The sequence below is a fragment of the Carettochelys insculpta genome, chromosome 5, assembly GCF_033958435.1.
Source record: "Carettochelys insculpta isolate YL-2023 chromosome 5, ASM3395843v1, whole genome shotgun sequence".
In the NCBI taxonomy this organism is placed as follows: Eukaryota; Metazoa; Chordata; order Testudines; family Carettochelyidae; genus Carettochelys; species Carettochelys insculpta.
In genome coordinates, this window is record NC_134141.1 from 3,162,340 (window position 1) to 3,187,761 (window position 25,422).

Sequence of the window (25,422 nt, forward strand, 5' to 3'; positions counted from 1 at the left end):
TGACCAGCATCTGATGAAGTGAGTATGTGCTCACGAAAGCTCATGCTCAAAACTTTTCCCGTAGTCTGTAAGGTGCCACAGGACCCTTTGTTGCTGTTACAGATCCAGACTAACACGGCTACCCCTCTGAAACTTTACTCATGTGAGTAATGCATAAATGTTTGCTGAACCAGGATCTAAAGTTCTGTTTTCCTTTTCAGCATAAGTTTTTGATTTAACCTTCAGGCAGTAAATATGGGAGCCATACTGAGTGTCCCCAGCCAAGCTGGTGGCCCCAGAAACATAGGTCTCCTTGTGCCCTCCTCCCACTCCCTGGTAGATGCGTGGGGTGGGGTGGGGTGGGTCAGAGTGGGGAAAGCCCCTACTCTACACCCCTGTTGGGTGGAAACCCCAGTCTTGGACCAAGCCATGGCTACAAGCCTGGAAAAACTTTCTCCCCAGGGTTAACGGAGTTCTCATTCCCTGCTGCAGCCTGAATGCTATGGGAGGGGGTGTCAGGGCCAATCCCCACTCTGATATTTTGAGTGCGGAAGGTAGGGACCCGTGAGAGACCTTAAAAATCCCTTGCTGCTATAGCTATCTGCTTGAAAGCTTCTCAAGGTCACAGATTTCCTGACCCTGGGAAGCGGCTGCCACCATCTAAGTGAGAAACTCAGCCCCTCTTCCCTCCTCTGCCTCCTTTAAAATCCAGGAAGACGCACTTGCAATAACCCAAACTGTTAACCCTCACTTAGGAGAGAGCCTGAAAACAAAGAGGAAGAAGTTAAGCTACAATCTGATAGCTGACCTCTCAGTCTTAGCCATGCACACATACAGGCCCTTCCCCTAGAACGCAGGAATTTAAATCATTGCCTTTAAAAAAAAAAAAAAAAAAAAAAAAAAAGTGATTAAGCCCTACTTGGTTGCTAGGTGTTACAGGGCAACTAAGGAAAAAAAGGTAGGTTAAAGCACAGACATTTACTTTCCTGGGATTCAATTTAAAAGTTAGTGTTCAATAGGGAATGTCAACCAGTCTAAGAAGTCCCCAACCAAACCCAAAATAAATAATCTGATCATGTCTGACTAAACATTTCCTTTCTACTTACGTATCTGTATGCCCAGATCTCCTTGGGGCCTGGATATTTAGTGAGTTCCTTAAGCCTGCTCAGGTTTAAACATCTGTGTGTGTGTCTCTCTTTCCCCCTCCCCTGCCACACCCACAAAAGTATTCAGCAGTAGGTAACCACTTCAATTCAAAAAGCACCTCCCCGCCCCCCCCCCCCCCCGCCTTATCTTTCCATCGACTCACCTGGCTGCTTGCCAACAGAGAACCCATTTCTCCCACTACAAGCCTTTACAGGCATTCATTCATTACAGAGGGAATACAGGAACTCTCCCTGTCAGTCTTTTTTCCTGGGTTCTACATAAACCCGCTCAGTCTGTTTTTGTTGTTTAACAGGTGCTTGTGCTAATCTCTCGTGTGTAGTTTCCTTTGATTATACAGATTTCCCCCTCCCCTCCCTCTACATGTGTAAGTCCTCTTAAAGACTTATTGGTCTTGATTCTCATTTAAACTTGAGCTCCTTTACCAGGGCTGTGGCAATGCAAAAGGGCCTTTTGTGCCTCTGGGACTTCAGTAAGAGCCACAGAACTCCTGAGTGGAGCCATGCATGTGCAGTGTGGCAGGAGAGGTGCTCCAGCTGTGTGGCTTGCAGAAGCTGCATTTTCCCCACCCTCTGCTGCTGTGTTTTTGGCTACATGTGGCGAAGGGGGAATGCTGCCCAGCCGTAATTCCAAAATGGCAGTGGTGCTAAGAAAAAAGGCGCTGGGCCACCATAAGGTGACATTCCCCCAGGAAAAGAGCCCTGCCCAGGCCTTTGCCCATGAAAGCATATGCACCAAAAAAATCGGTTCGTCTGTAAGCTGCCCCAGGACTTCTCGTTGGTGCTGTGGACGCAGACGGCCAGGGCCACCTCTCCTATACTTGTTGAATGTCTAGGGGTGCCCTTCCACTCCAGTCCTATCTACAGGCCTGATGAGGGACCAGGTACAGTCTGGAGCTGCTGCCTGGTGTGTTTTCCTGCATTAATATTTGAGTGCTGATCGCTGTTGGCAGGGCGGGGGCTACGTTCTCATCCCTGGGGCTGATTCATTTATCAAAATGAAAAGCAGTCAAGTAGCACTTTAAAGACTAGCAAAATGGTTTATTAGGTGAGCTTTCGTGGGACAGATCCACTTCTTCAGACCATAGCCAGACCAGAACAGACTCAATATTTAAGACACAGAGAACCAAAGACAGTAAGCAAGGAGGACAAATCAGAAAAAGATAATCAAGGTGAGCAAATCAGAGAGTGGAGGTGTGGGGGGGAAGGTTAAGAATTAGATTGAGCCAAGTATGCAGACGAGCCCCTATAGTGACTCAGAAAGTTCCCATCACGATTTAAACCATGTGTTAATGTGCCCAATATGAATATAAAAGCCAGCTCGGCCACTTCCCTTTCCAGAACGGTGCGATAATTCCTCTTCAGTAACACGCACACCTGGCGGCCAGTGACTAAAACGTTGACTACCTGGTTTGTGGGTCTGGAGCGTGTTGATGCCTGTTTTGTGCCCGCTGACCCTCTGTCTGAGGGAGTTAGAGGCCTGTCCAATACACAGAGCAGCCGCTCTGGAGAAGCGGGTCTGGCCCAGGAAAGCTCGTCCCCTAATAAACTATGTGGCTCGTGTTTGAAGTGCCGCTGGGCGGCTTTTTGTTTTGGTAGCGGACGGGCGAGCCCGGCTCCATCTCCGCTGTGATTCACGCGTGTTTATTTTTCAGGGGTGCCCGAGGCGGAGGCGGAGGCGGGCCGGGCCGGGCCGGGCCCTGGACGAGCTCGGGCGCCCAGCGCTCTGACTTGGCGCACAAAGGCCGAGCAAACTCACGTGCGGCACTTGCGCTGCCCCGCTCTAGGCCGGGGCTGTCGGTCCCTCGGCCCGGGAGGGAGCTTTGCAGCCACGCGGGCATCTCGCCCGTGCCCCAGCCCGGGCGCGGCTGCGCGCGGGGCGAGGCCTGAGGCGAGGCGGCCCCGCCCGCGTCGTTGTCCCGCGGCGGGAAGGGGCGCGGCCCGGCCATGGCGCAGGTGGAGGCGGAGGCCGGGCCCTGCTGCGAGCTGCGCCCGGCGGAGCGGAGCTGCCTGGCCGCCTCCTGCGCGGCCCACGCGCGGCCGCCCCGGGGGGAGCCCGGCGGGCAGCGCCTGGGCCCGGCCGGGGAGGCGGCAGCGGCCGAGCTGGGCCGCTACTGCCTGGAGCACGCGGGGCGGCCCCTGGAGCTCTTCTGCGCCGACTGCGCGCGCTGCGTCTGCGCCCTGTGCCCGGCGCTGGGCGCCCACCGCGGCCACCGCGTCAGCCTGCTGGGCCAGGCGGCGCAGGGCGCCAAGGTAACGGCGGGGCCGGCGCCGGCCCTCTCTGCCCCCTGCCTGCTGAGGGGCCCTCTCTGGCGCTGCGCTGGGCGCCGCTTGGCTCCGGCCAGGCCGTCAGGGTGCTGGCCCCGGGTTACCGGGGGTGGAGGGCGCAGGGCGCAGGGCGAGGCGGCGGTGCTCGCAAGCCTGGGTCACCGCGGGAGCGGGACGGGGTCTCCGGCCGGGCTGCTTTCGGGGAGCGCGGTCAGTGCCCGGCCTCACGAGGCTGTGGCGACCAGGCGCTCGCCCCCTTGCGATGGGGCCTTGCAAGCCGCCCGCTCGCAGTTGCGGGGAGCCAGCCGAGGTGCTCGTTGGGAGAGAGGAGACCGGGGCGTGTTTAAAAGCAACAGGAGGTCCTGCGGCGCCTGAGAGGCTAACAGGTATTTTGGAGCATGAGGTTCCCTGGGCAAAGACCCGCCTCCATCAGGGGCATCTGACCCAGCAGGTCGTTCCCTGCGGAAGTTTATGCTCCAAAATATCTGTTAGTCTGTCAGGTGCCGCAGGACTTCTCGTTGCTTTTGAAGATCCGGACTAACACGGCCACTTCTCTGGTACTTGTCAGCATGGGGCGTGTTACGTGTGTCTCTTTCGTGCCTCGGGTAGTCTTGAGGCAGAAAAAGCCTTTCTTGTCCCAATAACCAAAACAGTTTCCCTTTCGCTTCCCAGGATAGTCACTCTTGGGTTGGAACCTGTCAGATTCAAAGAAAAAAAAATTCAGAAACATGAGCAAGTGAAAACGGCGGAGAAAAGAACAGTTATAATAGTCAAAGAGTTTCAAAATACACCCCAGCGTGCTCTTGTTAAAATACTCTGGTCCTTTTTCTACACTGCTTTGTGCCTTTTTGTAGTCATTTATACATAAGCAAACTGAATGCTAAATGGGATCAAGTGCTGGTAATGATTTTGAGAGGCTAGAGTTTGACGTGTACTTTGCACCAGTATAAATTACTCTTGCAAGGTCTAGGAAATGGCAAATCAGCCCTGCGGACTAGCTTTTCAGCACTTCTGGATGTCTGGCTGCTTGCTCTGATGGTGAACTAGCTTGAGCGTTCTTGTAAATGTGGTTCCTGAGTTTGAGTCCAGAGCTCCTGGAAGCTTCTGGCCCTAAATCTTGAGCCTCTGCTGACATCTGCTGGTTTCTTGGTGGAGATTTCAAGAATCAGCAGACATAGAAATCTGATTTGATTTTAAACCTAGTGATTGCGAACAAAGGCTTGCTTTTGGTCTGAGCGAAACTTATCTGTGTTGTCCTCCAACAATTTACACTCATCCAGACAATATTGGAAGGATAACGTATCAGAAATCATTCTAATGGCTTTCTTATCAGATAATCGTTTTTGGCTGTGGATTCGGTAAAAAAAAGAAAAAAAAAAAGGCACTTTCCAGGCCATGGCATATGTAGTTGATGAGCTGGGACACTGACACACCAGCCTGGGCTCTGGCAATGTAACCTCCCAGTTTTCCTGCAGGCTGTCTTTGCTCATCCAAATTTTGTTTTGCTGTGTGAAACTGGCTTCTGGTGTTCATATGGGACACTGAGCTTTTAGCAGTGGTCCTGTAGCAGTGTGGTTATTTTGTTTACCCTCTGTAAGAAGCCTATTGAACTGTCATCATCGTTTCTGTAGCTGGGATTGTTTTATAGGGTGTGGGCACTAGTCCTACATCCAGCCCTCCCCTCCCAGCCGAGCCTGGGACCAGCCATGGCGAAGTTTCTCGTGGGAGGAAAACGGCCCTCATCTGGAAGAAGTATGATGTGCCATAATGAAAGCCAGAAACTACATTACCAACCGCCCTTTTATCAACCAGGAACACCCTGATCATCAAAACATGGAACATCAGAACAATGTATGAAACAGGAAAGAGAGTGCAAGTGGCTGCAGAGATGTGATGCTATAAGCGCGCAGTGCTTGGGCTCAGTGAGATCAGATGGCTATAGTCAGGACAACTAAGACTGCCAACAGGAGAGATGCCACTGTACTCAGGGCATGAAGATGACAGTGCTCCACACACAGAAGGTGACACACTTAGGTTATCAAAAGAAACACAGAAGGCATTAATTGGATTGAGGGAGACCATGGACCAAGAATGGTAACAGCCTCGTTCAGAACTAAAAAGAAGATCCAAGATGAACATCGTTCAGTGCTGGGCACCACTAAATGATCACAGTGAAGAAGCAAAAGACAACTTCTATGATAGACTGCAAGATGTAGTGACAAGCTATCTGACAGAGAAGTGAACATCATGATGGGAGACTTCAGTTCCAAAATTGGAGTGGACAACACTGGCTATGAGGAAGTGATGGGGGCCTCCATGGGCTGGGAGAGATGAACGAAAATGGAGCAAGGTTTGCAGACATCTGTGCCTTTAACAACCTTGTCATTGGAGGCAGCCTGTTCCCTCACAAAAGAATTCATAAAGTAACATGGGTCTCTCCAGATCACTTTATAGAGAACCAAATTGACCACCTTTGTATATCAAAAATATTCAGAAGATGACTACATGATGTATGAGTGAAGAGAGAAGCTGATGTGCCATCGGACCACCATCTATTGTTTTCCAAACTGAAACTGAAGAAGAACATGTCAGAAACAGTAACGAGAACACAGAAACCCTCAAAGCAGATCTCGATGCCACAATAGAGATCCTGTTTGAGAAGATCTGGGAAGAAGAAGATATACCAACACACTGGAAGGAAGGCTACCTCATCAAGATCCCAAAGAAAGGACAGCTTGAACAGCTGTGAGAACTATAGAGGAATCACACTTCTGTCAGTGCCAGGAAAGCTCTTCAACAGAATCATCCTGGAAAGAATGAAAAATGCAGTGGACTCATAGCTGAGAGACCAGCAAGATGGCTTTTGACAGAATAGGCCAGGAATTGATCGGATGGCAACATTACAAATCATATTGGAGCAATCTATAGAATGAATTCACCACCTTACATCAGCTTGATCAACTATGAGAGAGCCTTTGAAAGCATACACCGGGAAACCCTCTGGCAGCTACTCTGGCATTATGGCATACCAACCAAGTTAGTCAGCCTCATTAAGAACTTGTATGAAGGAGTGATCTGCATCATTTACCATGGGGAGCAGTTCACAAGGAGCTTCGAAGTGAAGACCGGAGTCCAAGAAGGCAGCTTATTGTCACAATTCCTCTTTCTCCTGGTGATAGATGATAACAACAGCAGGGAAAATAAATGGGATCCAGTGGACACTGTGGACCCAACTAGATGGCCTGGACTTCGCCGAAGACCTGGCACTTCTGTCCCACAACCACCACCATGTGTAAGAGAAGATGTCAGACTTTGCTGACATCTCGGCTACAGTTGGCTTGAACATCCACAAAGGGAAAAAAACTACGATCAACATCAGTAGCACAGAGCCAGTCATACTTGGTGGAAAGGCGCTGGAAGAAGTTGAGGTCTTCATATACTGTGGCAGCAGCATCGATAAAGAAGGGGGCACCAATGCTGATGTGAGAGTGAGGATTGGGAAAGTAAGAATATCTCTTTTCTTCTCATGAAAAACTTCTGGAATTCTAAGCAGATCAGAACTCAGACTAAGGTCAGATTACTCAGTTCCAGTGTCAAATCAATCCTACTGTATAAAGCAGAAACTTGGAGAACAGCAAAGAGGACTGCCAGAAATCCAAGCATTTATCAGTAACTGCCTTCATAAAATCCTCCGGATCCACTGGTCATACACCATCAGCAACCGAGACCTTGAGCATCTGGCTCACCAACTTCCTGCCAAAGAAGATCACGATGGATTGGACATACCCTTAAAAAACCAACCACCAAAATCACAAGGCAAGCCTTAAGTTGAAACCCACAAGGAAAAAGGAAGAGGGCTCCCCAGAAACACCTGACTTAGAGACCTTAAGGCAGACACCAAAATGATGGGGTACACCTGGTAAGAATTAGAAAAGATCACCTAGGACAGGGGATGCTGGCTAACGGTTGTCAATGGCCTATGCACCAAGATGGAGTGAAAGAGGCTTACTCCTACTCTGAAGGCCACACCAGCAGATGTGTTCTGGGACTCAAAATGGAACATTGCAAAAACATTCCCATGGCAGTTCTGAGTACTTGCTTATGACAATGCTGCGATGGCACGTGTGCATGCTTGCATTTTGGAACAGGGAAATGACATATGTGGCAGGAAATTCTGCACATCGTCCTCTCAGAGATCCCATTGGATCATTCCTTGTGGGGAGTAGTGGTAAAGAGAGTTTATCCTTGTTTCCTCTGCAGAGCAATCCAAGGGGTCTGGCCACGTCAGAGACTCATGAATCCACAAGCTCCACACACTCCAGAATCTCCTGAAGCTGCCTGGGACTCCCCCTGACCCAAGAAGTCTCTTCCCCTCTAGTGGGAAGGAGAAGGTTCTGCAGTGTGGCCAGAGGGCTAGCTTTAACTGCAGAAATCCCATGGGTCTGATGGAAAGCAACAATACTGGGGAGATTGGTTGCTCTCCCCACAGAACACCTTTGGAGAGGCTCCTGTGAGGCAAGTGAGAACAATGCTTTGAAGGCATATTGTCCTTTCTGTGCCCTGATCAGAGATCTAATGGGCCTCCTTTTCCTCTGCCCAGAGGCCAAGTTTCAAGCCTGGATGCCTAAAATTTAGGTTCATAAATCCACAGACAGGTATTTAAGTAAGTAGCTTGACTTTCAGTAGTGTCATGCCCGGTTGATTAAATACCTAAATATAGGCCCAGGAGCCTAAGTTTAGGCCATCAGCCTTGAAAGTCTTGGCAAGAGAAGACAGCGGTGTCAATGTTGGCCAAGCAAAGCAGGGTGCTACACTCAACTTAATAGCAACTTTGTCTGTGTATAACACGATAATTTTTGAACACTCCAGCTGGGCCAGAGTAGACCTGGTCCTCATCATGCCACAGGTGGGGGCACTCCAGCTTTGACAGAGCAGCCTGTGTCCACATCCGGGGGACCACTCCAGCCCTGGAGCAGCCTCCCCAGTTGTGTTCCATTTTATCAGTTAACTGGCTAAAGCTAGCATTTAACAAGTTAAGTAAATTGGATTGTATGTCCTTGAGCCTAACCTAGTGTGATGTAGATAAAATGTTCTGTAAACTGTGCACAGAAACTCTTTGTAACTCCCAGATTGTTTGTTAATTCACATGGATTGCTCCTTGATTGTTCATTGATTATGCTCATTTCCTTACTGTCTGCTCCTGTCCTTTCCTCTGTCTATCAGGTCTCTATATAACCAATCACAACTTGATGCCTGTCAGTGCATTCTGAAACTCAGCCAAGTTCAGAATCACTCCTCCAGCTGGTTGTAATAAACCTTTGTTGTTTCACATACAGTATCCAGACTTTATTCCAACAATTCAGTATTTGTTTTGTCTAAACAGTTCAGGACAAATAGCTATCTACACGCTTTTTGAAAACCTTCCAGGAAGGTGCTTCCAAAACCTCCCTAGGCAAGCTGTTCTGTTGCCCTACTATTCTTACAGTAAGGACATTTTTCCTGAAATTTAATCTAAGTCTGCTGTGCTGTAGTTTGAACTCATTGCTTTTGTCATGCCCCCATGGCAAGAGAGAACCATTTTTCTCTCTCTTATATTGCAACCTTTCGTGTATTTGAAGACTTGCTATCATCTTCCCCTTTAATCTCTTTTCCAAACTAAACATACTCAGTTCCTTCAGCCTGTGCTCATGTGCCTTGCATTCAGGCCCTTTAATCATCTTTGTCACTGGCCTCTAGCTCCTTTCCAGTTTCTGTACAGCCTTTCTAAACTGGGATGGCCATTTTATTTACAGCATGCTCATAGCTGCCTGTCATAAGCAAGGGACTGGGCTGGTATATAAATATGCCAGAGTAAATTTGCTTAATCTGTAAATAAGAGTCTGTTTATAATACAAGTGTTGGAGGAGTAGCCGTGTTAGTCTGGATCTGTAACAGCAACGGAGGGTCCTGTGGCACGTTATAGACTAACAGAAAAGTTTTGAGCATGAGCTTTCGTGAGCACAGACTCACTTCATCAGATGCTGCTCTTGGAAATCTGATGAAGTGAGTCTGTGCTCACAAAAGCTCATGCTCAGAACTTTTCTGTTAGTCAGTAAGGTGCCACAGGACCCTTTGTTGCTGTTACAATACAGACTCTGTTATGTCCTAGAGCAAAAAATGTCTGTTGCAACTGAAAAGTCCCACACACATTCACTAGATTTTGAATCCTGGCAATGTAATCGTCCCCTGGGTGATTTTTCCAAAGGAAAACACTCACCTGAGATCCTTTATCTTCTAAATACATGTGCAGGTAGTATTATACCTGTCTGAGCAGCACACGAGATTGCAGGGTGAAAAACAAGCTTTCCCAATAATTTGCCTGTCTTGCCAAAGTGATACCAGCTTGTCCATGTCTTTAATCTGTGCAAGAGCTAATACAGATAGGCTGCTTAAATGTTCAGATATGTGATCCAGTTGTTATGTAATGCTTGTGTAAACGTGATCTGGGTAGTGTCTAACTATGCTCTTCTGCTTTGTAGCCATTGCTTATGACTAAGTATGTATTTTATTTTATGTGAACAGGAATTCATGACAACATATTTGAAGGAGCTAGAATTGAAAAAGAAACAGGAAGTTGGCAATATAAGGCACATAGAACAAGCTGTTAATGACCTTAAGGTAAAGTGGAAACTTGCTTATTAATCAGGAAGTAGCTTTCAGATGCCACCCACCCTGCCGTCTAGACAGCTACTCAAGCCACAAGCTTGAGTGGCACAAAAGTAAGCTTGCTGTGACGTTTGTGTTGGAAACATTGTGGTGAACTTTTCTGTTTGCTATATTTTGTTACCTGGCAAAAGGTTTGCCTGCATGGGGAAACTTATGTAGGCATAATATATGGAGACATACCTATCTCATAGAGCTGGAAGGGACCTTCAGATGTCATTGAGTTCAGTCCCCTGCCCCCTTGGCAGGACCAAGCACTATCCCTGACAATTTTTTTTAAAAACCATTTGCCCCAGACCTCTAACTGGCCTCCTCAAGGATTGACCTAACAAAGGGTTAGCAGGCTAATGCTCAACTCCCTGAGCTATCTCCCCTGCCCCACTGCCCTGTAAAGTGGGGGCTGACTATAAACTGTAGTTGTGTCAGTATAACGGTCCACATGGATGGCCATAGAAAGATGCCTCTAAGCAGTTTAGTTCATGGCACTTTGGGAAGAAGTGACAAGAGTTCTTGGGAATGTAACTTGGAACTGCGGTACTGCTGAGCGCTCTGTCCCACAAATATTCATAGGTAGAGACACCCACCCTCTTGGGTCACATGCCAGCCATTCACGAACCAGCAATAGAGAAGCTTCAGCCAGCTCCCCCAGGCTAGGACACCAGGACTATACTGTTTTGCCTTGGTCAGAAACCTGACCAGTGTAAGTTTGTTAACCCGTCCATCCCTCCTTCAGTGTGGAGGGAACATGCATGCCCTTTTTAGTTAATTTCACTCCAGCCACACTGTTTTGTAGGTAAAATAGAAAATGGATTAGTAATTATGAAAAGATAAATGTTAAGTGATTATAAGTATTCGGTGTACAGATCAAAGTACATTACTAAAGAAATAAAACAAAATCAGAATGAGTTCTATTAACTAGCCAGGACTTGAATTAAGCAGTGTCTCAACTTGATAGAAAAAGCAGTTTGCAGATCTTTGACACTGAGTCTAGAATCCACCTTTTCTGCCTGGGATGCCCTTGCCAGGGAAAGTCTTTGTCCTCTAATTAAGTTTTCAGGTATTAAGTTGTGGCAGGAAGAGAGGCCAAGTGCTGATGGCCCTTCCTCTCATCTGTAGTTTCTGTCTTTTGTGGGGAGCTTCATTGTCCCAAACAAAGTTCCCAGCTAAGTTTGTACAGGCAGGAGATGGAGTCTAGTGTCACACACCTTTGCATTTTCCATGAATCTTAGCATCCATTATCCACATACTGGTTGAAGCTGTCACCAGAAGGCCCACCAAGTGGGGATAAGTTTCTACTAGGTTCTTCTGAGGTTGTTGTGTTTTCAAGGTTTTTTAACCCAGAATAGTTCATTCACAATTTGCTGGTTAGACTGGCTGTAAACTACCTTGGCTACGTCTACATGTGAAGCCAACATCGAAATAGGCTATTTCGATGAATAACGTCTACACGTCCTCCAGGGCTGGCAACGTCGATGTTCAACTTCGACGTTGCGCGGCACCACATCGAAATAGGCGCTGCAAGGGTACGTCTACACGCCAAAGTAGCACACATCGAAATAAGGGTGCCAGGCACAGCTGCAGACAGGGTCACAGGGCGGACTCAACAGCAAGCCGCTCCCTTAAAGGGCCCCTCCCAGACACAGTTGCACTAAACAGCACAAGCTACACAGAGCCGACAACTGGTTGCAGACCCTGTGCCTGCAGCATGGATCCCCAGCTGCCGCAGCAGCAGCCAGAAGCCCTGGGCTAAGGGCTGCTGCCTACGGTGACCATAGAGCCCCGCAGGGGCTGGAGAGAGAGCATCTCTCAACCCCCCAGCTGATGGCCACCATGGAGGACCCAGCAATTTCGACGTTGCGGGATGCGGATCGTCTACACGGTCCCTACTTCGACGTTGAACGTCGAAGTAGGGCGCTATTCCAATCCCCTCATGAGGTTAGCGACTTCGACGTCTTGCTGCCTAACGTCGAAGTTAACTTTGAAATAGTGCCCGACGCGTGTAGCTGCGACGGGCGCTATTTCAAAGTTAGTGCCGCTACTTCGAAGTAGCGTGCACGTGTAGACACAGCTCTTGTGAGCATCACCCCCAGAACAAACACGTTTGAAATAGTGGCATATAGTCAATATTTATAATGTTAGATACAACAGCATGTACAATACAACAGGATATTGATGTGTAACAGGTCAAGGCTTTTAGAATGGTACCTCACAAGGCATACTTTGTAGAAATTATACCATAACCCCTTCCTCCCACTACAGCTGCTGCTCTGGGGTAAGGGAGTTGGGGGAAGTCCTCTCTACACTGTAGCCCTGAGGCAGCCTGCACCCTAAACACCTCATCCCCAGCCCCACTCCACAACATCCACACCCAGCTGTAGCCCCTCTCCCCCCAGTCTTCTGCCTCAGCCCTGAACCCCTCATCTCTTGCCCTGCTGTGGAGCCCTCACCATCCCCATGTCCCAGTCCTCTGCTCCAACCCTGAGTCCCTTATCCCCAGCCCCAACCCAGAACCCTCACCCCTCCCCACATCACTTCCATATTGGTGCATGTAACAAAAGTCATTCTGCACACGCATGGGAAAAATTACAGGTTACACTGGTCTACACTGCAGTTTTAGCAAATATAGCTCTGCTGGCAGAGCCTCCGGCTGTAGACGCAGCTTAAACCAACAGAAGCTTTTCTGATGGTACAGTTACATCACCTTCCCACACCATGTTACCAAGCTGGGAAACGCACTTTTCCATCGGGATAGTCCTATACCCTAGAGTGTTTGCTTGCATAGCTACGGCAACCTGTGATATGTGTGTGTGGTTCCCCCCCGCACACACACACACATCAAGTGAAAACTAAGCGTAGTGTACCCTAAGATATAGACTTATACTTAGGGAGAATTAGCCAATCACTGCTCACCTTTCAGAGTGACATTGTTTCAGCTCCACAGCAGAACGGAGTATTTTCTGCATGCACAGGTGCATGGTGCTAGCAAATGAGAGGGCTCCCTTGAAACAGAAATCCTGCCCCTGGGTTCAGTTCTGCAGTCACCACTTAGTGGGAGTGGGAAAGCAGTGCTGAAATAATTACCTACAACAGATAATAAACCTCCTTACCTAGTGTAAATTGATGTAACTCTGAAGTTAATGGCACTGCATTGGTTTACATTATGTGAGGATCTGAGTCCAGTAAAAACAGGAAACTAGTAGTAATTCTGTGTGGGGAGCAATCACTGGACTGAATCCTGTGCAGTGCACACAGGTAGAAATGGTCCCAGGAACTTAACATTCTGCTCTGAATGTATCTCCATAGTGTACCCAGCAAATGCCAGTCAGTGTGGTCAGGATCTTTCCATGTTGGTTTGCACATTGACTTGGGCTGTTCCTCACATTGAAACGCGCCATTGTACCAATAATTCTACTTCCCTAACTTGTTTGGTGTGGGACATAAAACATTTCCTTTTAAGCATACACAAAACTCCAGAACTCAGGTCTGCCAGACTTCTGGAGTCAGCCTGCTGTCACTCCAGAGATTGCTAGCTAAGGGCTAGATTCTGGTACCCTTTCTCACAGTGAGTAGTATCTTACTTTGTGAGTCCTCCACTGGTGTTACGATGTTATCAATGAGAGTAAAGGGTGTCATGATCTATCCCTGAGCCTCTTCTCTCAGGACAATAGCAGGAAAACCCCAAACAAGTGTGCTCACCTGGACTATGGCTGTACCACTCTTGTAAGGAAAGCTACAGCTCAGTAAACTTTGTTGGAATGTAGCTTTTAAAGTCTGATGGAGAAACTGCTCTGAACATGTCTACCCCTCTGTTTTCTTTCTAGGCACACGCCTCTGCTAGTAAAGCATGTCTGGCAGGGAAGTTCACTGAACTCCGGTTACTGCTTGATGAAGAGGAAAGGTTGACAAAAAAATTCATAGATGAAAAGATTCAGCAGGCCCTCCTGGCATACAGTCAGCAGACGGAGTCATGTCAAGAACGAATTCATATCATAGAGAGCTTCTCAGACCAACTCAGGCAAATCCAGCAGCGAAGTGATCCCATTCAGTTATTACAGGTAGCTTTCTTCTCTTTCTGCCTCTGACATTTAATGGTGACCACTTGGAAGTTTATTTTATTTGCTTCAGTAGATGCATATGTGTAAAAGGGCCTTATCCCCTTCCTCCTCCCCAGTTATTACCTCTCTGTTTTGGTGAACAACTTAGCTCCTGCCCCTTCAACTAGTAACCTGCCCAGTCACAATTCCACCTGTAGAATTCAGGGGTTCTTGCAGCAAAGCTTTTGGTGGCCTCAGAGTGCAGCCACCACACCTAGCAGGTGGTCACTCTGACAGTTTTTCCGAACGTACTTTAGGAAAAAAACTTAAAATGTACCCAAATCGTAATTTATTTATGTAGGGAGGTTGTTGTTTGTTGTTAAGTTTGTTTTCAAAGTCAGCAGAAAAAATAATGGACCATTATCCCTATTCTTCACTGGACCTAAACTGAAAGGAAACACAAAGAAGGTGCTTTGCATGTTTTTTCTCTCCCCTACCCCTTTCCCCCCAGATTTTTTGACAGACTAGCGAGCTACCTGGGAGGCAGTGAAACGCAATATTTAATGAACATATAAATATCACCTTTTGCAGCAGACACTTGCACTCCAACACTCTGCAGTAAATCTGGCCCGCAGCTCCTACTGAAGTGCTCCATGCCTTCCCACAGAGAACAGCACAGTCATCTCCTGCTCCCCCAAATGAGAGCAGTAGTTGTTGCTGGGAGCTCTTACAAAACTCTGGCCTCTTCACTTTAGGCACCTGAAGAGAAGCTGAATTCTCTTGGCAACCTGGCCTATGTATGCTGCAGGAGTAGAAAAATCTAGAAGTCTGCCCTTGCATTTTCAGCACTGAACTCTAACAAGGTGCTAGGCAGGCCAAATTCCCTTCGTAATTCAACATTTCCCCCAAGATCACAGAAGTACCCAGCTCTGCAGCACCAGAGGAACCCCTTACACTAGGATGCAGGCTGGCTGCACCAGCCTTGGGGCCTTCGCCACTGTACTAAGCAGACCAAACATGGAGAGAATTAAAGGGCTTGGATTTTATGGACATTAAGATTTACTGATTATTTTTTACGTATCCCTGTTTGCTGGAGAAAGAGGGCAGCAGATCTGTGGCTTCAGCTCAGCTTCTGGGCATGGGTGAGGGTCTAGAGAGGGGAGAAATGTCCAAAAGGTATTGTCTGACTCTAGAAATTGTGTTTCTGTCTACAGGACTACACAGCATCAGAAAAAGAAATCCAGGAGCAGAGGGCTCCAGCCGATCAGTGGCACCCGATACCCATGTCCTTTGAGCATGTTCTGAACCATTTCAGGGGTTTTGTAAAAGCTATTCAGTCTGTTGTGCAGAAACCATTAGAAGCTCGACTTAAAGAAGGTACCCATAACACTGTTGTGTTTTAACCCTTTATTTTTCAGCCTCCTGCTGTCTGCTTATTCTTTGTTTGTTATTGGCCCTCAGTAGTGCTCACAGGTAGACAGGCACCAAGTAGCAGTAGTGTAGATAAGGGTAAATGGTGGTGAAGTTTTACCCACTTCTCATTTGGTGAGTAAGGAGCCTGAGGGTAGGTTAGCTTACCCACTTTGCCTTTCACCTCTGTACTGCCATGTAGTCAGTACACTCTGAGTATGCATTACTGTTGCTAATTTTCAATGACACGTGCAATGTGTGTCTGTCACTAGCAGTGCACCAAAATCTTATTTGTCTTGAGTTTTGTGTTGCTCTTTTTGGCCAAACTTATACCAGGTGGTCAGATTTAGATCCCAGTTCCCAAAAGTCCCCAGGATAAATGGTTCTATCCTTGATCTCTGCCTAGCTACAAACTACTGAAAATAGGGACTTAAGGTACCGGGGCTGAGAACTCACAAGTCCCAGTGTCTTCAGTGAGAGGAAAGAGTGGTGAGTGACATAGCCTTTCAGAACCAGAGAGCCAGATCACAGAACTTACTGCCAGGAAAGGCCTGTAAAAACATCTGGTCTTTCAGTAGCAATGGAACTTACATGATCTCCTTGTGTGTGTTTTACTCTCTCTCTGTCAGGGAGTTTTTCTTGATAGACAGCCTAAATTTTTGTGTTTCATTGCTCTTGTAGGCCCTACCTGTTTCCTGTCTGTCCTTTGGCCTGGCATCTGTCATGCATTTGTGTCCTCCCTTTAAGCATCTCCAAGGGTATATCTACCCTTTCGTCGGAGACGTGCCTGCAGCCCATGCTAGCTCTGATTCTTTGAATAATGATAGCCTTAAAGACATGGCAACCTGCGCTAACCAATTGAATACATACACAGGATCCCAGGTGCGCCTGTACAGCCATGCTGCTGCAGCTTGATTGCCATTGTTGTATGAGCTGGTTAGAGCCGTGCTAGCTCTGGAGTGTCTGCTTATGCTGATTGTACTGCATATATCTCCTCTGCCAAGTTAGCCATTCGTAGCTTTTCTAACCTTCCCTCCTGAATCAATCCCTTCAGTAGCTCCTGTTTCTCCTGAGCTGTGAATAGTCATGTAGAACCAATAGTATGTCCCATTAGTTCAGATTATTCTCAGAAACTCCTTTGCATTTATTGGTGAGAGTGTATGTAGGTCTGCCTCTGTACCAATCCATAGAGAATATGAGTTGTTACAGGCCCCAGCTGTGGAGCCTTGGCTCTGTAGCTCATGCAGTAACAACCTGTCTTTTCAGCTTTGGAGGTTCTAGTCCAATCCCTATTGCCAGCCATGACATACACACAAAATTTCATCTGCATGTTGTCTCCTGTACTGCATGGGAATGCCTTGTGTGCACGTACAGCTGTGTTAGTGCAGGCAAGAGCACTTTAAGGAATGTCTCTTCTCGAGCCTTGCTACTCTAGAGCAGTTTCTCATGCTCGTTTCTCCTTTATGTATTTTACGGCCACTCACTCTGGGATGGAAGTATAGAGCTGTTTGACCTGGTAAGTACTTTAGCTTTTGTAGTGATAAACACACACCCCTTCCTCTCTGCTTTTTTTCTATATAATGTCTACTTGTCTGTATTGACATGCTTGCTGAGAAACTCATCCTCCAAATTGCCAATTGTGGTAGCTTAAGTAATAATATTCATGCTTATTCTCCATGTTCCAGATGGCTGGATATACAAGTACACCGAGTCCTCTTCAGCTTTCATTTCGGATCATCTCTGTCTTCTGACAAACTGTGTGTGTTAGAAGTGCCTCATTACTGAGTTATCGAGAAGAGCTCTCTGTCTCCCCCTTTTAGTGTTGTTATTTGTGGTGTTATTTACTGTGTGTATTGCATTAAGGCCTGTGCCCCTCAGACAGTCATGGACCAGGACCCACTGTGCAATGGACTGTACAGATACACATCAAAAAGATATCTGTGCCCCAGTGAGCTTCAGATCTGTGTAATAACCTACCTAGATTAAAGTCCCCTAATAAGGGGTGCCAGGTTTGAACGTAGGAGGCCCAGGCTTCCATAACTGCAATATCCCACTCCTCGTCAGTGCGTAACACAAGGTCATGCTCTTGTAGTATCTTTAAATGGCTGTGCTATAAGGACAGATATTCTCTCCAGAGCGTGGGTGGCTAACCTCTGGCTGCTGAGCTGCATATGGCTCTTTGAGCCATTAAATGAGGCTCCTCTTCGGAGCTGCACATCAGGAGTGCTGTCTGCCACTCTGCACATGTGCTCCAGCACTTGGTAGGAGAAGCATGTGGTGGCAGCAGTGGCTCCAGTGAGTTACTGGCATCAAGTTAGAATGGGGTGGGGGTGGCTGGAGGTGTCTGGTACAGGGGGAGGGGGAGGGGATTTAGCCATGTATTATATATTTATTTTTATCTATCTAGATTAAAAAACAAATCTATAATACATGCCTCTTTGCACTCAATCCACGTGGCTCTTTGCACTCTATATCCATGGCTCGTAGTCCCAAACTGGTTGGCTCCCCCTGCTCCAGAGTATTTAATACACTCTGAGCTAGAACTTTTTGAGATATTCTTTTGTTAAATGAGACTTTTGTGCATTTATAAAGACAGGGCAGCCCTGGCGAAGAAAAGTAGCTTCCTTGTCCCAGCCATTTGGAAAACCCCAACTGTTGATATTCATAGATTATGAGGCCAGAAGGGACCATTAGATATCTAGGCTGACCTCTGGTATATCACAGGCCAGCCAGTTACCCCAAGTTGATCCCTATTGGGGAAGAAGCACTAGACAACGTTGAGTCGAGTGCAGCATGATACAACAGGACGGCTTCAGGAATAGCAGGGTGTGCTAGACATTTATTGATGATGTAGTGAAAGGAATGAGGGATAGTGCCATGTAACTTCCTTTGGGATCACAGTTCCTTTGCATGAATCATTAATTGTCTGATGATATTCCTGCTAACAATCATCTGTATAGGGAGACTACGCTGTCTGATATGCTTTTTTCCTTGATGCTTAGACGCTAGAGAGTCAGTCCTGCACCATGGTTAGTGGAGAGTGTTGCATGCCAGGCTCTCTTATGATAGGGTGTGTTATGTGTTAGGTACATCAATGCCAGCAAATGGACTTATGGAGGGAAGTAGAATTTTGTGTAAAATAAATGCCTCTTACACTGGAGAAAATAACGTGCAGTAATCGTCAGCCAATCCAACTTGGAAAAAGGGAATGTGAAATTTTGCTTTGCCCAGGTTGCTCTTAGAATGTAAAGCACTTTTCCCTGCAAACTCCCCTTATAAGCATCAGCTATGTTCTTGGGAAGACTTTTCTGAGTAGCCTCATTTCTTTTGTGCCTTAGACATTTTCAGTAGCCTTAATGCCACTTCAAAGAAGGACCCTGGGATGTTGCTGAAAACATCATCTACAGTTGAGCAATCGCTATTTTTAAAACGTAAGTAACATTAAACCAAACTTCCCCTGTGTCCCCAGCACTAATAACCAAGGTCAAGTTTTATAGATGTACTTAGAGTTTGGACACCTCTGTCTTTGGCGACCTAACTTGAAACACCTTCAAAGGGGACTGGTTTTTGGAAGGGGCATGCTCAGTACTTCCGGAAAATCAAATGCCTCTAAGGTATCCCATGTCAGGAAACAAAAATTGCTGTCACTTTTGAAAATCTTGTCTATTCATTTTTATTTACACCTGCATGTGTATGAATTGTGTCTATTGTAGCTTCTTTTCTCTCTCTCTGTGCATCCCCATGCTAGTAGCCTGACTTAAGGCTTTCTGCATATGTGAATAAAGTAGGGTTTGGATTTAAAGTAATCCAGAATGGATTAAACTAATTGGCTAGGGCTACATGAGTATTTCAGGATACAAATGTGTCCCACAGTAGCAACTCCATGGCTAAACACCATGCTCAAAATAGCAGCGCTATTTCAAGTGCAATATTCCAGCTCCAGTATCCCAGTCATATGAGGGGTAGCAGAAACTTTGAAATAAATTAACTCAAAATAAATTATGCAATTTGCATTTCCTTTTGTAGCTCAAATTTTGAGACATATTTGACCTGACATCACATCCCTTTAATTATTTTACAGCTTTACAACCTGAAACTAGGAGAAGAGTAATTGGATTCAGACTTCTCAACTGCTCCTCCTTTTGATGGCTATTGTCCCTTTTAATCCCAGTTACCTAAATTCTGTACAAATTTGGCATTCCTTCATTTTTGTTGCCAAAAATTACTGACCTCAGCAATTTAGCTTCAGTGAGCAGATGTTCTAGAGAGTTACTTACACCAAGCAAAGGCTTTCACTGCTTGTTACATTTCTCTCAAGTAATTTTTCTCTCTCTCATATAGTGTCTTTAATCATGAATTGCATCTCACATTTGGGCCTTGGTAACTTAATGCTGATTCAGTCTCTTTTTATCCACTTTTCACCAATGGGTGACAGTAGAGACTGCAAAGAGGAATTGCAATAGGTGTATTTTTAATAACTATTTATTTACTTAGGATGTTTTTTGGAAGTTATGTCATGTAAATATCAGTAACACAACCACAGCGGTTCCAGGTCAGCTTCTTTTTCTATTTAGAGAAACATTCTGCACCAACTCATGGTCAGTGTGGGGCAGATATTGTTCTCTCTCTCTCTCTCTCTCTGTAACCTGTGTGTGAAGGAAGAACAGCAGTACAGAGCTAGTAGGTTTGCTCCAGGCACACTTTTCATCATTCTGTTCCGCTACACTCAGACTGATGGTTAGATTAGGACAAAACCCTTCACTTGTGTTTTAGAGAATATTCAAGATTGGAGCTGGTTGGAAATTTTTTTGGTGAAAGCTTTTTGTGGAGAAAATGGTGATTCATTGAAACAAAAGTTTCTGTGGGACCGTTTCTTAGGTCCAGGATGCCATGGGGGAGAGAGGGAGACCTCAAAATAGCTAGGCTGTTAGGGCTCTTGGGTGTTGGAACACCCCCGTTCGGGGTGTTGTCAGCTGTTGGCTGTGTATGTGTTCTCTCTGGGTGCTGCACCTCGATCAAACCATCCAAAAATACCACAGATGCAGTGTAGTAGCAAAGGCGCTTAGCCAGGTTTATTGACAATGAAGCACAGTAGTAGTACCACCTGGTAGTCTCTATGGGGACAATAAGATATGTATGCCTGTTACAATAGACTCGGTTTAATGAGTAGCAGGATAATCTGCTCCCCCATGGCTGGACACACACTTTTTCTGACCACTTTAGGTATTGCCCCCTCTGACATAGTTACCACTTTTTATCTTGTACATGTTGGTTCAATCAGAACATCTCTGTTTTTCTGACCTTCTTCATCAGCAAGGTCAGTGTGCTCTGAATCATCTTTAGGGAGTGTGTTTTTCCCATACCCTTATATTTGGAGGTTCTAGTTCTATCTTTATGGAAAGTGTTTAAGTGAACACTTAGTGCCAAGGCATGCTTGTGCTTTTTGCAGTAGCAGCCCTATTCTTGCAGAGTTCACATATCATATATTCAACCCGCAAGAAGGCACCTATCTGCCTTGTCAGAGGACCTGGCTTTAGTTCAGGCCTTAGGCCTCATTCCAGGCCTATTTTCCTCAGGCTCCTTCTTTCTACCACATTGATCTCTACTCTGCCTGATAAGGAGCAAGTACTTGAACGGGGTCTCCACATCCCAGGGAAGTGCTCTAACCACTAAGGCTTGTATGCCAACTGATTGTGTTCAGCTCTCTACAGAGCCCCAAGGAGTTCACAGCCTAAACAGCAACCTGTTCAAACACAAATGCACAGGTGATTATATAAAGATCAAATTACAAAACAATACATACTTATTTAAAATTATACGCACTTGTTTCTTTCGTTATCATTCATGGACAAAGTTATTTGCTATGAAAGCGTGTGAGTGCTGCTGTGGGTAAACTCCTGTAGTAAGTTGTGCCATTTTGCTTTAAAGTAAGGGCCAACGAAGCATTAACTAGACTAGGAAAAATGTCAAAGCAGCTAACGTGAACTGACTGAGCCCAACCTAAACTCCACCACTTTTCCTTGTTTAGACAGTCTAACTTTTTTACAGCCCATGTAAAATGACTTTCACTTTTGAAAAAAAACATTAATATACATAAATGTAAACACACAGTGCGCGCAAGGGGGTGACAAATCAGCTCTCTAATCATGTGCCTCTGTGCCAATTGACTACAGATTTGAAGTAAAATACTACCAAATCAGAATGGCAGCATATTACACCCACTTGAGATTCAGATTGCAATGGTGTAAATGACTTAGGTATCAGGTGAGGTCCACAACGTGTATATTTTAACTATTGTGGTGTATACGCACACATATAAAGCTTACATGTAAAAAAATTGGTTTTTGGCATTATTCTTTATTACTAAAGCTGTTCACATAAATACACAAGCTCTTGTTTATTCCTCATCTAGCCATGCTATGTTTCCCCCTCTGTAAAACTAGAAAAATTATACTTGCCCACTTTTGTAGATCACTTTAGATCTATGTCCAGATGCTCAGCTAGTATAAATTTACATCCTGAGTCTGGCCCTTGCTCATGAAAAGTACTATATAATTACTATATATCACTAGTTATTGATGTCAGTGCCCAAATATGTTGTTATGTCTGCCACTGAGGGACAGGTGAATGTTTAAAGAACACACATCCTATTTACATGCAAAACATCCTGATCGTTTTCAAAGAAAGAGGCAGGGAGGAAGAGTAATTGAGAAAATATGACATGCACCAACAAAATTTTTACTAATTAGAAACTGAGTGAAGTAGAAAAATCCAGTTTAAAGAAAAATAAATGTGTCCTTAAAATTTACAGCACTAGTTGGTATTATATGCCAATTTGTTATTTAAATGTACTGAATTTGGTTGAAATTTGGTTCTCCCTGATAATGTCTTCCAGTTTTATGCACAGCAGTTTCCCTTGGTTACATTATAAGAATTTTTAAACCAGAACATAAACAGGACACTAACATATAGTTGTTTTAGGGTCTCTTCCTTGACAAGTTTCTCAAAGTAAAAGTAATTAAAAGTGCAGTTTTCCTTGCCTCCTCCTTTTTTTAGTTGCATTTTCCAAGTAAAGTTGTAGTCCTTTAATTCAGTACATTTCACCAGTCTGATAGGCTTGCCATCATTCACAGGAATCAGGCCTGACTTGTGTCAAGACATCTCTACTAGTCACTTAGCAAGTTTCAGATAATTAAAAATGTGTACATATGGTTTTGGTTCTAGATGCAAGATCTCCAACTCTGGACTATGATAGCCTTCATCCCAGGTTGATTTTGTCAGAAGATCGTCTTACAGTAAGCTGCAGCTGGAGGAGGAGGTTTTACTCTTACAGACCCCAGAGATTTGATAAGTTATGGCAGGTCTTGAGCAGAGATGCTTTCTTCTCTGGGAGCCATTACTGGGAAGTGGATGTGCTTCAGGCTGGACAAGGATGGTGGATTGGAGCAGCCTACCCTTCCATCAAGAGACAAGGAGACTCTGAAACTTGTCGACTCGGGTGGAACAGAGCATCCTGGTGTATTAAAAGATTTGACCTTGAATACTGGGCGTTTCACAAGGGCGAGAGGACCCTGATACTGACAGATGATGATCCAGAACAAATTGGTGTTTTCCTGGATTATGAAGCCGGCATCCTCTCATTCTATAATGTAACAAATGGCATGGCCCACCTGCATACGTTCCGCTGCAAGTTCACGGAGCCTCTTTACCCAGCACTTAGGCTCTGGGAAGGTGCGATAACAATCCGCCAATTGACTTAGGAAGAGATGAGACAAAGACCAGATATAGAGCCTGCTTTTCAGTTATTTGTATGTACAGTAAACTGTTTCGTATCTTGCAGCCCCAGGATTGGGAGGTTGTCAGATATTCTGGACAATAGAGAGGTATAGCTAGCAATGCATAATACTAACAGAAAACAAGATTAGATATTAAGAAACAAACAAATGTTCGCAGAGTACTTTATTTACCAACAGTACTATTGTACACTGTAAATGTATGGGTGGGGAGGGATAACTCAGTGATTTGAGCACTGGCCTGCTAAAGCCCAGGTTGTAAGTTCAGTCCTTGAGGGGGGGTATTTAGGGATCTGGAGCAAATAGGTTAAATAAAAAAAGGGGGGCAGGTTGTGCTTGGTCCTGCCAAGAGGGCAGGGGACTGGACTTAATGACCTCCCAAGGTCCCTTCCAACTCTGTGAATCTCCATACAGTATTTGCTGCATTTATTTGTACTCACTTTCACTAACTGTACTTACAGAAAAACTAACTAAAATTAACTTATGGTTAAAATGCTGTTTATTTGAGAGTTCCAGATAATAGAATACCTGATATGAGAGAGTATACTGTAAAATCACTTCAAAAGGAGTTCTAAATGAATTCTCACAGATAATGCAACTGTACATACAGCTTTAAAGGGTGTAATCACATGTACATTTCTGACTTAATATGATCACTAAAATGTGATTCTCAGGATCATGTAGATAAATATAGAGGTATTTGTCAAATCAAATATCCTGGAAAGTATTATGATAGATGAGTGATTTTTGCCTGTCTTTTCAAAGTGGCTCTTCTGCCATTTATGAATGGCACTTCAGGTTATGGAATTGTGGGGCTCCTTATGACATCTGAAAGACTAACGCAATTTTACACTGTAGTTTTGTAGTGGATTGATTTATAAAATAGAACACAGTCCTATTTTAATTACAGGGGAACTGGCATAGTTTGTATTTGAAACAGGAGCTAGCAATCCCTTTTATTAAACTGCTACTCTACCTGCAGCTGTTGGGAGAGATTATCATCTTGCATAGGTATTACCAACTTGGCTTATGTAAGGTACAACCTTTAGTGTAAGTTGATTATTTCTATTCTTAAATTTAGAGAACAGATCCACTAACCAAAATAGCTCAGGGTAAAAAGCATCATCCACTTCCAAGAACAATCAAAGGGTGGCTTTCACTGTTGCCTAAAACTCATTTCAGATTTGCCTGTGAGTGGGAGTTTTTGATGTCTGCACTGACTGTAGTGGGTATAACTAACAGAGCTACCTCTCTTTTATCTGTATTCTAACAAAACAGCACAAATGTCATTTTGTTAGTCTTTAAAAAGTGCTACGTTTTTGCTGTTTTGTGGTGGGTACAGGTAGTTTGTTTAGGATCCAGTAACTAAGAGTTTGAATGGAATGATTTAAGTGGTACAACACATTGGCACAGGAGCAAAGACTGTTCGACGACTTTACAGTCAAACTTCCTGCAGATGCACTCCTCTTCAGACATGCACTGCAGCTGTTCTGCAGATTGCTACCCTTCACTCGTATACCAGTGCATAGTGCAAGGGGAACTACTGCAGTGCTGTACAGCCCCCATTTTTGAGTGGCCATATGGAAAAGGCCCAAGAGATTCTAGCAGCACTATAACTTCCATTGCAGAGCATATGGAAGCAGGAGACTTGCTTTTCTTTCTCTCTAGCTTTCTAATTTCAAAGGAACTCCATTATTGCATCTAAATAATGAGGGGAGAGTTTTCCCACACTTGCATGCAAGTGGCATGTCACGACTGTTGTTCTCATCTAGTTACTATGTTCTTGAAGCTAGGCATGCATAAGAATGGTGACTTGTTCTTTTCTCAAATCCATACCACTAAAAATTCAGAAGAATTTTTTTACATTGTAGCCACAGATTTTTTTTTTTAAATGTAGACCTGTGTGTAGTGCTTTAGCTATACTTTTCTCTAACCTGGGGCTGTACAAGCCTAGAATATACCTTAGAATCCAGTGCCAGAAGCACACCTACACTAATGTTCTCATCTGTGTTGCAGTGCATGGGGTATTAAGAAAAACGCTATTCTAGACAAGGGGTCATTTGTTAAAATGAA

General features: G+C 45.3%; 1 protein-coding gene across 8 annotated transcripts; it reads left to right on the top strand.

Annotated features, from left to right (window-relative positions):
• Positions 1-2,710: 2,710 nt before the first annotated feature.
• Positions 2,711-25,333, top strand: TRIM14 (tripartite motif containing 14). Of its 8 annotated transcripts, XR_012645602.1 has the most exons (8): positions 2,711-3,395; positions 9,972-10,067; positions 13,934-14,167; positions 15,361-15,523; positions 16,238-16,438; positions 17,054-17,072; positions 17,242-17,313; positions 18,895-18,937. XR_012645602.1 is itself a non-coding variant. In XM_074994536.1 (7 exons), exons 1-7 carry the CDS (start codon positions 3,090-3,092, stop codon positions 23,314-23,316), a joined length of 1,500 nt encoding a protein of 499 aa, XP_074850637.1. In that variant the 5' UTR covers positions 2,713-3,089; the 3' UTR covers positions 23,317-25,333. The 8 variants fall into 8 exon arrangements, 3 of the variants coding, with proteins under 3 accessions (XP_074850639.1, XP_074850637.1, XP_074850638.1); XR_012645603.1 differs by lacking the exons at positions 17,054-17,072; positions 17,242-17,313 and adding an exon at positions 22,781-22,799 and having other exon boundaries at positions 18,895-18,987; XM_074994536.1 differs by lacking the exons at positions 16,238-16,438; positions 17,054-17,072 and adding an exon at positions 22,781-25,333 and having other exon boundaries at positions 2,713-3,395; positions 18,895-18,987.
• Positions 25,334-25,422: the final 89 nt, after the last annotated feature.